Source organism: Poecilia reticulata, linkage group LG10 (genome assembly GCF_000633615.1).
Source record: "Poecilia reticulata strain Guanapo linkage group LG10, Guppy_female_1.0+MT, whole genome shotgun sequence".
Taxonomy (NCBI): Eukaryota; Metazoa; Chordata; class Actinopteri; order Cyprinodontiformes; family Poeciliidae; genus Poecilia; species Poecilia reticulata.
This window is the reverse complement of record NC_024340.1, coordinates 5,569,195-5,581,014: the sequence shown is the minus strand read 5'-3', so window position 1 is coordinate 5,581,014 and position 11,820 is coordinate 5,569,195. Positions and strand designations below refer to the sequence as shown.

Here is an 11,820-nt window from a genome sequence, read left to right as displayed (position 1 = left end):
CCCCTTTCCTCTAGCCATGCCCAGCGCCACTTGTTTTTAATTCCTTTCTCAAGTAAACGTGTTTCTTTACCGGGTCAGACAAACTCCTTCTTCTTTCATATTGCATTTGATTTAATCGCTGAACCGGACGCACGCGCTTTTTTTCTACAAACCGTTTTACAGTCATTGGTCAAGAACACGGGAGCTAGAATTCTGATTGGCAGAAATCATTGTCTATTATCCACAGTTTAGATGAGGCGGGCCATTTGGTCCAATGCTCGCATTGCTTGAACAGGCGGAGCTCTTAAACCCCGGAAACTAGTTTGGTTGAGGCGGACCGTTTGGTCAAATGCCGGAAATCCAGCCCCCGGCTGGAGCTCCTTAAGCCCTTAATTTAAATGCAAGCCAAGGCAGGACTATCTGGACTGAAATATTGGCCGTTTTTTTAAAATAATTTTATATTGCTTGAATTTMTGTCACCAATATAATTTTTTGTGTGAAAATGGAGACAGGAAAAATCTAGACTCCCCAGAATGATGTCAACTAGCTCGTCACTGAACAGTGTTCAGTTTTCACTGGGACAGGAAGGGGTTATTCTGATAATGGGGTTAGAGCTGCTGCCGACTGACTCATCCGGTAAAAGGTACATGGACAAGATAAATGTATGAATATGTTGGTAGATTTTTTTCCCTTCGTTCCTTAAATGTTAGTGAAATGGAGGCAAACAGTCTGTAGCTAAGCTAACTATGCTAAATGGTCGATAATCTACTCAGAAAAACTGGGCTACAATTGATAACTCATCTGGGAGTGATAACATTTATTTTTTTAATGACAATTTAAAAAACACAATTTTGTAATTGACAAGGCCCCAATTTTTTCCCCCCCATTTGTATAAAGAAAAAAAACAAGAACAAAACTATTTTGTGGAGGGCCCCCTGTCAGTCAGGGCCCCTTGGAATCATCCTACCTTGTCCCTGCTTTACAGCGCCCCTGGCAACAGCTAATGGGGATCAAAGCAAATAAAACAAACTGCAACTGGATCCCCGCTGACAAAATATAAGCAAACTAAACACCTTTACCAGCAGCACCATAAAGCACACACACAGTTTTTTTTATTTTATTGGCTTGATCCATTTCAGCTTGTAGCATACAGTCTCGACAGCAAGTCATGTCTGAAGTAAAAATAGAAGTAAAATAAATGATCATTCATAACTAGGACATAACAACTGTCCTGACGGCAGTGAAGTGAAACAGTGGCTCAGGTTGAGTGAAGTTGGTCCGGATGCATCTTGCAGTCAGCCTCCTTTCACCTGATCACAAAACAGACAGTATTTCACTGGATTTCTAACAATGAACTTAGTTTGTTGTTTCAGGTCTTCAGTCAGGTTCTAGTAAACTGGTTTTATTTGAACCTGTGCCAAGTCCTGACTTTCTCTCCCAATACCATGATTCCACAGCAGAGAGGAGTCTCTGCCATGGCAGTACCGATTGGGTAAACACCTCTTCCTGCTTTCTCACACACCTGATCCACCTGCCACACTGAGCTCCAGCTGCTGCCCCTGGCTTGCCAGCAGCTCTCCGTGCTGCCGAGAGAACAGAAAGCAATCAGAGGATTTCATCGGTGTGCTGCAGCCAGGTTGTGTTGTGGCTGCTGTGCTCAGGGTTTTTCTTCACCATGGCTTTGGTCAGTATAATGTGTTATATGAGACATCACAGCACACAGCCAGATCTACCTGAACCACATCAGGAGTTCACTCACCTTCTGTCTGAGAGAAGCAGCAGCAGGACCGCCAGCATAGGGCGCTCTACAGGCTCCACCTACAGCAAAAAAATTATATTCATTTTCAAAATGACTTCTCTACAGCCATGAATTTAACTCAACCATGAGCTGTAGAGCTCTTCAGGAGCTCCTGAACACCTTCTACATGTTTCATGACTTCCTCCTTGCACGTTTATTGACCATTAGTAATCTTCACTCATCACCTGCTGCGTCGCCTAATCGTCATGTGCTTCACATTATGTGTTGATTTTTCACTGTTTAGCGTCAGGTTCTCYGTTTTTATGCCATAATTCACATTTAGTTTGTCGCTCCGTTTTATGTCCCGCTTCTCCCGTTTCACAGTTTTGCGCAATGTGCGACTGTAATTTTTGTTTTCCCTGTATGGTGCAGGGCGGTCGGGAACCGTATCGATGGGGAAAAGGCAGACTGATATAAACCTTTTAAAACAGCGGAAACAATTTCGGTATTCTGATTGTTGAAATTTAAAAGTGCTGTGGTACCGTTGTTCCATCACACCCGTTTCATACTGGACCACTTACAGCACCGGTGTTAACGCTATAAAATGAACACTACGAAATACAGTTCTAGCAAGTTGCTCAAAGTCTAAACTGGTATTGTTGCGATTCCCCCGGAGGAGCTGGAAGAAGTGGCTGGGGAGAGGAAAGTCTGGGCCTCCCTTCTGAAGCTGCTGCCCCCACGACCCAACTCCGGATAAGCGGCAGAAAATGGATGGATGGATGGATGCATGTAAGGTGTAAAGTTTACCTTCGACCAAACGCCCCCCAAAGGAATCCCAGCGCCCCCTTTTGTAAAAATTTCCACCAACTTCCCATCTAGACGAAAGAGGACAGTGCCACTCGTTTTCAATTCCTTTCTCAAGTAAACATGTTTCTTTACCGGGTCAGACAAACTCCCATCTTCTTTCATATCGCATTTGATTTAACCGCCGAACCGAACGCATGCGCTTCTTTTCTACAAACCGTTTTACAGTCATTGGTCAAGAACACGGGAGCTAGAATTCTGATTGGCAGACATCTTTGTGGACGGCGCTCATTAAGCCCGGAGACTACAGTTTGGTTGAGGCGGACAGTTTGATCAAAAGCCGGAAATCCGGCCCCCGGCCGGAGCTCTTTAAGCCCTGTTAACTCTAGTATGGAGCTTTTCAAAACCGTACTGGCCGCTTTCAGACATTTATGAATTCAGACATTGTTATAAACAAGAAATTCAAGTGAAGGAAGTTTTACCCCTTGGGGCCCTGCAGGACTAACATCATTTCACCTTCAACCAGCTCAGGTGGCTGGCAGCTACCTCTCATTTACAAACCTGACAGGATGTGACCAGGACTGAAATCCATTTGTGAAATAATTACTAACTTACCAATTGATTAATCATTAACTAGAATATCCAGACTCAAAATGGCCATTTGCTGAAACATATTCAGAGCAGTAACTAAGCCATTAAATCTATACATTTTGCATTGAAGATAAATGAAAGTGTTGTTTGTGGGGCACTGCAATGGTTCAGCATGTGACCCATACCCATGATCACCCCACATGGATAAACGTTTCATAATGATGGATGATAATAATCTGCTCAGTCTTCTTCTGTGGCTCATTCAAACAATCAGGAAGTGTGAAGCCCTCCACTAGGCCCACCCTGCAGTCCCACCAGGACTGGCCACTCTCTTTGGGCCACGCTCTGCTGCAGCTCAGCAGCATCAGCCTCCAGAACAGAGGGGGCGCTGCTGAGGCAGAGAACAGAGGCTTTCTCTTCCAGCCCTGTAACACTGAACCAGGCAATCAGGGCCTGGCCAGCTGACTTAGAGCTGGGTGGGTGTGTGTGTGTGTGTGCGCGTGCGCGTGCGAGTACCTGTAGTCCCAGAGAGGAAGCATGGTGGGGGACTTGTCTTACAGCTCCTCCATCAGGTCGGTTCAGCACCTCTGAAAGGAAGACGGTCACTTTAGCTGCATTCATGGTTAAGAGCGAAAACCAGACATTCTCTTTTCCAGCAGCTTCACAAACTGACTAATTTAGGGGGGAAGTAGTGGGTGGTTTTGTAGAAAAGGGCAGTAAGAAAGTATTAGTATGTTTGAAAATCTCCTTTAACCCATCAGACTGAGAACTTTGTATTTTGGATCATTGAACGTGTCGTTTAAAACGAGTCGCTATTAGAGGAGAAACCTTAAAGATGGACAAGATGTTTTTAATCCTAAAAGAAGAAGGAAACCAACAGCTCTTTCCTCCACCTGCTAACACAACAGGTCAACAGTTGGCTTGTTTCTTGCTCAACCTGTTGCCAGTTTCAGATTTATTTGCTTCTTTTTGGCAGGACAGTGAACAAAACCCCAAACAGTTCTCATCACTCTGAACTTCAAACATTATTCCTTAAGCCTTAACATCTTACAATAACATGACTGCTACTACTTCAATATTTCTGCTAAATAATGATAAAGTATTCATTTTGTTAATTACCCATCATGTAATAAGGCTGGATTGGACCCGAGTGGAGCTACTAAAATAATTCATACTTTCTGATTTTGACTTTCTGAGGAATATTATTTTAGATACTTTAATGGGTTAGGACTAGTGATAATTGTGAATTCACTGTAAAATAAATAATTCAATACAAAGTTGTGGAAATCTAAATTTAGGAGATTTTTGGATTCTTCTTTTTAAATAAAACTCAAACAAATTACTATCACTAATCTTCAGCTGTTTCCTGAACAAAGCTTAAGTAGGTTTCCAATTGAAGACGAGGTTAAAAGATGAGTTTCTCTCTTTTTCTGCCTTCTGCTCAAGTTTAAAACTTGAAGAAAACAGAATATGTCACTTTAAATACACACTAGACTATTCTAGTCTTTCAGTTTGATGCTTTTTTATAGGTATAAAAAAAAGCAAATTTTTAAGCTGGATCAGTTTTAATGTGTCTCAACCACATTAAAACTGATCCAGCTTAAAAATTACACTTTAAACTATTCAATCCAGGACTAACCCTCAGTCAGTCGGCCATAAGGAGCTAGATTCAGATGGTTCAACTTTGAACAAAATTAACTAGTGCATTAACTCGAAGCACTGAAATGACCCTTTATTAAACTTTTACAAATAAGTAAAAGTTTAATAAGTCACAGCATGTGTTTCAAATAGTCTATTGAAGGTTTAAAAACTTTTAAGTTTTAAAACTAGAACAGTTTATAAATGCTCAAGGTAGTAAAACATTGTTGGAATTATCCTTAAGGCTTTTCACAAAAAGGAATAAAGTCGGAAGCCAACTTCATGTTTCCATGAAAATAAATATTTCAGTTTTCATTCATTTCTGAAAACTACGGACCTTATTTTTAGCATTAGCATAAGATTTGTGTTCTTCTGTTGAGGGGAAAACGGATTTGTTGGAAAACTGGGAAACATTAAAATACCACAGAATCGTTTTCATAAAAGATGGACATCTTTTCAGGTATTATACCATTGTATTCGCATAACACTCTCGTTTTATCAATGAAAGAACAATAAGAAGAACTTACACTTCGCGACAACTAGCATATGTCACAACACACCGCATGGTAGCAGCCCGCAGAGAGACAGCCCGGATGCCGAGCAGATACTTATAAACTGCTCACCGCTGGGGATTGTGGGAAAAAGGAAGTTCTTTCAAAGATCGTCTTTTCGAAAGATGTTTTACTCGCCTATTTTTTACAATGAACCTTGACAAACTCATTCTTTACTATAGTTTGTATCACGACGAAGGCAGTACAGGTTCAAATGACATTTAAGATATGAATACTAGCATGATATGTCTGAGTCCCCAGGTCACACTAATTGGGAAAATTCCATAGTGCGTTCCATAGTGCATGAATGTGTGTACAGCAGAGAAATTGACTCTCTCACACACAATGAAAAATCAAAGGAAGAAAGGACAATGTCCAAATAACAGAAAAAACAAAAATTATTTTAAAATTGTCTTTATTCTTTATAACTATAAACCCAAAATTCATGTCTTATTTACATGTTTTGTATGCACTTATGGCCTGTGACTTTCCGAAAATGTTGGATAGAGTGTAGTTTTGAACAAATTATAAAGTAAGACAGTAATAGATAATAGCTTTAGGTGATTATAATCATAATTTTTGATTAAAAAAAATATAATAATATGTCATCATTTATATGCTGATATAAATGCTGATACATATCCATTAGAATATATCAGCATTTTCTAATGGAAAATCCATTTTCCATTAGAAAATCTAGTTTGTTGACAAATAAAAGGCAATTCCTCTGCATCCTTAGAATTAATGTTTCTTTAATATTGGGTAAGAAAGGTTGTCTGGAAACATGTAGTATGTTTGCTTGTTGAAAGCATCATATCCTAATAATAGAAAACCCAACCTGTCTTTCAAAGAAAAATACAAATTGTATAAGAATGAGACCAGTGATTATTAAATTCTAATTATGTCTATTTTAGTTCATAATTAGATCTGTGACAGAGATGAATACAATTCGAACTTCAGAAGAATAATAGAATAATGAGTAAGAATATTACTTGAAATGCATATTACTTGAAAAATGAAATCACTCAGAATTTCTTATTTTAGTTTTGTAAAGGTGCCAATTTATTGGAACAAAAAACAACAGCTCCAACAGTGTGTTCATGTTTTCATCACAGTCAGGTATCGGTAGTTTGCAGAGTTGATTCTTCTGAAACACAATGGAAAACAAGGAAACAAAGTGAGGTTATGCCATAAGAGTGTTGCCATCCAACAGTTCATGTCCTTCATTTATATAGTTAGGATAATAATTGAGGTTAGCTAACCTCAATACATATGATTCAAAGTGGTAAGGTAGGGTAGTCTTGAGACCTTTTCAAAAGAAGCTGATGCTTAAACTTAAATAGAAGGAAACAGTTCAGCTAAAGATATGTGACCTGATTAGACATGTATCAGTAATACATATTAATTGTATTCTCCTAAATGATTGGATAATTAGTTACCACATGTAAAAGCTTATTCTGTGACCTGAAGGTCAAATCTATTGACCCTTTACATGTGACGTCTTGCTCTTCAGTTGACGGCGTTTCAACTAAAAACCTAGAGGTTGGAGTCCTTGTCAAACGGTGTTTTTGACTAAAGTCCCTGAGGGTTAGAGTCCCAGTTAAACGGTGTTTAACTAAAGTTCTACGGCGTTTAGAGTCCCAGTTGACGGCGTTTCAACTAAAAACCTAGAGGTTGGAGTCCTTGTCAAACGGTGTTTTTGACTAAAGTCCCAGAGGGTTAGAGTCCCAGTTAAACAACATTTAACTGAAGTCCTAAAAGGGGTTTTAATGTTTTTATCTTTTCAAAATCTCTTTCTCACTGTTTATTCAAGGTCACATGCTGTATTTATTTTAATTATGTAAAGCACTTTGAAATGCCTTGCTGCTGAAATGTGCTATACAAATAAAATTTGATTGATTGATTGATTGATTGATTGATTGATTGATTGATTGATTGATTGATTGATTGATTGATTGATTGATTGATTGATTGATTGATTGATTGATGCAGCTCTGCTTTCCTGAAAGAACCATCTTCATCTCCACTGCAAGTGTAGCAAACAGGCAGCTCTTTTTATAGATTGCAGTCCACTAAAAGGTTGCATTGTGCCCTTGTTTATATTTTAATAGTGTAATTCTGTAAAGACAAAATTTGTCTGGTGGTCTAACTCTGATTTGCATATCTTGCTAAATTACGGGTTTGAATATTGCAATACTTTCCTATAACAAAACAGACCTGCAGAAAGAAATTACTAATAAAATATACATATGCATAGTTGTACTTTCTATATAGATTTTCCTTAGCTTTGGTTGTATATCTCACAATTTTGTAATTTATCATTGTTTATTAAACTCTGAAAGCTGTATGGCTTTGTTAATAATCTGTCCTAAAATGCAGTTAAATGTGCCCTTTTTTCTTTTTTTTGAGCACCTGCCCCTTTAGTGGTCTCTGCACGGGTCTGTAGTTATTATAATGAATAGGATCACTTCTCCCAGGATTTAAAAACAACTTGGTCTTGTGGAATATTGAATACTGTTCTCCAAATTTAGTCCAAAAGTTAGAAACAAACTATTATTATGAACTGATTAATTTATTCCTGACGTTTCAGTTTTTTTTTTGTTTGTACTACATTGTCCATTGATGACATGAAAGCACTGTTAAAATTATTCTCTCAATAACTGAACATTTAATGCAGATGTCCTCCAGGAGGAAGTCTAAATGTTGTAATCTTTCCAGTAGACGTACACTAAGGTGTCAGCTAAATGCCCTCCATGTAAACTAAAGCAGATTAATGGAGCTAACCTGTCAACATTAACAGAGATGATGCTTTTGACTGGCATGCTCTTGGGACCAGGAGCAGGACGAAACACTGGCTCTTGATTGACTGGTTTGGAGCGGTGGATGACGTATGGATCAGCAGAATGTGAGGGATATACATCAAATGTTCCAGTTTTCATTCCTCCAATCTAAGACATATGAACACATATGTCTTATGTATTCATAAGACATATGTGTCTTATGAACACATATGTTTGTGGGCATTATAAATGTATAATGCCCACAAACATCATATCTGATATTCACAGTTTCTCTTCATTGATTCAAGCAATGATTCACCCGTTTGCTGGGGGAGGGGGGTCTGAAGGGAACTGTGGAGACGTTCTTTTGGGGCTGGGGAGGCTTTTGAGTAGGTGGGAGAGCCTTGTGGTTGCGATACCGATTGACTTGGAAATAATCCTGTGGGTGAAGATTTATTCTGAAGGGCCCATCTCTTAGTTTGAAATGATGGATTGCTACCTCTCTCCGTATACACACAGATTTGAACATATATGTAAAATTCAAATAAAAATGAGAACCAGCTGGAAACTGTATTAACTCCTTGCAATCCTTGCATATTAATTCATGTTGAATCTGGGCAGCTGTTCTTTGTGGCTTAAGCACATCAGTGGCTAAAGGAGCAAATAGGCTGTAGTTTAACTACAGGGACCTTAGCTGGGGCAGGAACTCTGACTCCTGGTTCATAGCTGCATTCATGCACATAGTTATAGAAAACTCTCAGGCAACAAACCTCTAATACTGGATATATTCTAAACAGCTACTAATACTTCTATTACTGTATTACTTGTGCTTCTTCTTTATGATTGTGCTGTTGTATCAGAGGAATATATGTTTCACATGTTCATTCCCCATAATGTAAACTGAAAGTGTTAATATCAAGAAAACAAAAACATAACCAGCTATGTTGGTTACCTTACGGGCTTCTTTAGCACTGTTGAATGGGTCAGAAACATACAGGTCCATTTTGGACAGAGTGACTTTAGGATAACTGGGGAAAAGGAAGAACACAGGCAAACTATGAAAACCCTTCAGAGAACCACTGATCAAAAGCACAGTTTATTTTGTGCTTCTTACTAGAAACCTCTTTAAATCAGGTCATGTATTTCATGACCTGATTTAAAGATTTAAAGTCACAGTTTACTTATATTACCAACAAGCCCTGAATGGACTGTGTTTTGTTCACATTCTATTATAAATGTGAACAAAACTTTGTACATATTCTGCTCATGTCGAAAAAGCACAATTTTGTAATTGTAGTGTTTGAAATGAATGAGAAACGCAATTAAAATCACACATCAATAAGTTTGTCATTAAAAACATGCAGCACCATATATGTACATGTTTTTATAAGTACGTGTTAGGCATCAATCATTTATGCTTATATTTGTATTATTGTATGTTTGTAAAATATGTATATATAGATATTACGAAATCATTTTTATTCTATTCTTTATTATGTTTACGGGATCATCCTCCTGCCACTTCCTGTCGTCTTCTGCATCTTTTCGGCCAGCAGTAACATCTGGTCATTGATCACATGATGTGTGGCATCAAAAAAGTGTTTCCACTGCAGTTTTGCAAGATGCACTAATTTTAATAAAGCTGAAAATACACCTCATCCTAGTGCATTATTTTTTTTCAGAAAACCTGTTTTTTAGAAATTGCTGTGTTTTCATAAGATGAATTTATTTTTGTAATTCCAATTTGCAGCTGTTTGGTGATTTGCTGCAAATAGTCAATGGAAACTCTGCTAGAAACTCTGCTTCTGTGTCATTGACCCTCGGGGGAAGAAGGCAGCCGTCTCAGAGCTTAGGAACTACTTTTGCTTGCCATAAACCTGTAACAACTGCCTTTCTTGGGCGGTGAGGTGAGAATGTTGCGGCCAGGTGAGCGCTGAGCTTTCTTGGGAAACTGACTGAGGACTTGTGGCTTCTATTGGTCCAGACAAGGTGCCATAGCAACTCCCTGAACCAAAGCTGAAGGAACAAACAAATCATGTAACAAACATCAGTTAAAATTTCATCTGAGATCACTTGGATACATTATTGTAATAGTAAATCATAAATATTTTTCAAGTAAGTAGACATGTTTAAACATCTTAGTAAATATCTCTTTGTGAGTGCTGCCTCACGGCTTCTTGGTCCCGCTGCAGGGCAGGAAGGCTTTGCCTAGGTTCTTCTTCGCCTGCTGCATCCGGTTCCTCCGAGCCAGTCTCAGAGGTTCACTCAGCGCTTCTTTCTCAAAAATCCTTTTAAAGGACTTGTCAAAAAAGCCACTTTTCAGAGCACACGGCTGTTTTGTGACACCCACCTGCATCGATATGCTGACTCATTGAATGGACCTGGATTAAAAATGGAAGCGTTACGTACATGCACTTTAAATCATATTTTTCATTTCATTTGAAAGTGCTGCTGGCCCATAAGGGCCATCAGAATCTCACATTTCCTCTTAGTCCAATGACCTTCACCATGTAGCTTGGGTTGTGTTGAATTCCTCCTGGATTCAACACAACTGTTCAGGCAGAGGGAACTTCAAACTTACTTCCCAAAACCTTAACCTGAACAGATAGCAGGTCATTGAAATTTATATTTTCTCCTACTTAAATCCATGAGTTTATTATTTTAGGTGATGATCTTTGGTTACTAGTAACCACTTCTTTAAGCAAATGAAGATTGCATTGTTCAGTGACACATGCAGACACATTCTCTCTTCCAGTCTGGACTTTCTCCCATTGACTTAGATTGTTTTTTCTAAATGGGCCAATTAGCAAACACAAGGAGAAGTTGTGAACGATGACAACGATTTTTAAGAACTGTAGGCTGCTTGTAGTTTTAGCAGTGGCAGCAAAGGAAGTGAAGTCTGAGTTGGTCACACTTCCAAATATTGAATTCAGATCAGCACTTGTCTCTTCACAGTGGAAGACTTCATAGTGTCAAACTAGTGCATTACACACATCATGGGCAAGGTTAGCATGTGGGTACAATTTAAAGCCTCATCACAGTCCACACCTCCAGGAAGCAAACATTTATCAGCACCTGAGAAACCAGACCATCTGGATGAAGCAAATAGTTTAGAATAGCGGTTCTCAACGTGGGCGGTACCGCCCCCCAGGGGGCGTTCAGAGGACGGCAGGGGGCGTCCTACAAAAGGGGGGGCGCTGGGATGCCTTTGGGGGGCGTTTAGTCAAAGGTAAACTTTACACCTTAAATGCACAACAATGCCAGTTTAGACTTTGAGCAACTTGGTAAAACTGTATTGTGTAACATTAAACCATGCTTGGCTGCAACTGTTTTTATCTGAATCTCTAACCCTTAAAATAAGTTTCCATCCCAAACAAATTTGTCGGCCTGATCAAATTGCAATTATTGTGTTTTCACAGAATCTGTAGTCAGCAGACAGACTTCAGAGAAGTCACTGAAACGCTGTTTCAGTGGTTCTGACCAGCAGAGGGTGCTGTTGCTCTGTCTTAAGAAAATGTTTCATCATTCCTTGAAACTAAGTCCATTAACATCTCCCCTCTTCCGATTTGTCACCACATTTCCTCCATCTACAACCAAAATAATTAGTCATCAAAAAAGCTTACAGACACTGACTGAAAAACCCAAAATGCTCAGGGATTACAGGATTATTAGAGGAACAAAAACCTCAAGGATTACTTGATTCACTCTTGATTCAGACTAGGGCAGGGGTGTCTAACTC

General features: G+C 39.0%; 1 protein-coding gene and 1 long non-coding RNA gene across 2 annotated transcripts; both read right to left on the bottom strand.

Annotated features, from left to right (window-relative positions):
* Positions 1 to 1,080: 1,080 nt before the first annotated feature.
* Positions 1,081 to 5,385, bottom strand: LOC103470981 (uncharacterized). Its single transcript, XR_534566.2, has 5 exons — positions 5,278 to 5,385; positions 3,629 to 3,699; positions 1,739 to 1,797; positions 1,502 to 1,562; positions 1,081 to 1,289 (listed from the first exon to the last, which is right to left on the bottom strand). It is a non-coding gene; the product is annotated as an uncharacterized LOC103470981 (long non-coding RNA).
* Positions 5,386 to 7,581: 2,196 nt separating this feature from the next.
* Positions 7,582 to 10,476, bottom strand: cfap96 (cilia and flagella associated protein 96). Its single transcript, XM_017307078.1, is given in 7 exon segments — positions 7,582 to 8,249; positions 8,401 to 8,584; positions 8,852 to 8,853; positions 9,034 to 9,109; positions 9,959 to 10,029; positions 10,031 to 10,097; positions 10,253 to 10,476. Coding segments are annotated over 7 exon segments (837 nt in total). The 5' UTR covers positions 10,438 to 10,476; the 3' UTR covers positions 7,582 to 7,997.
* Positions 10,477 to 11,820: the final 1,344 nt, after the last annotated feature.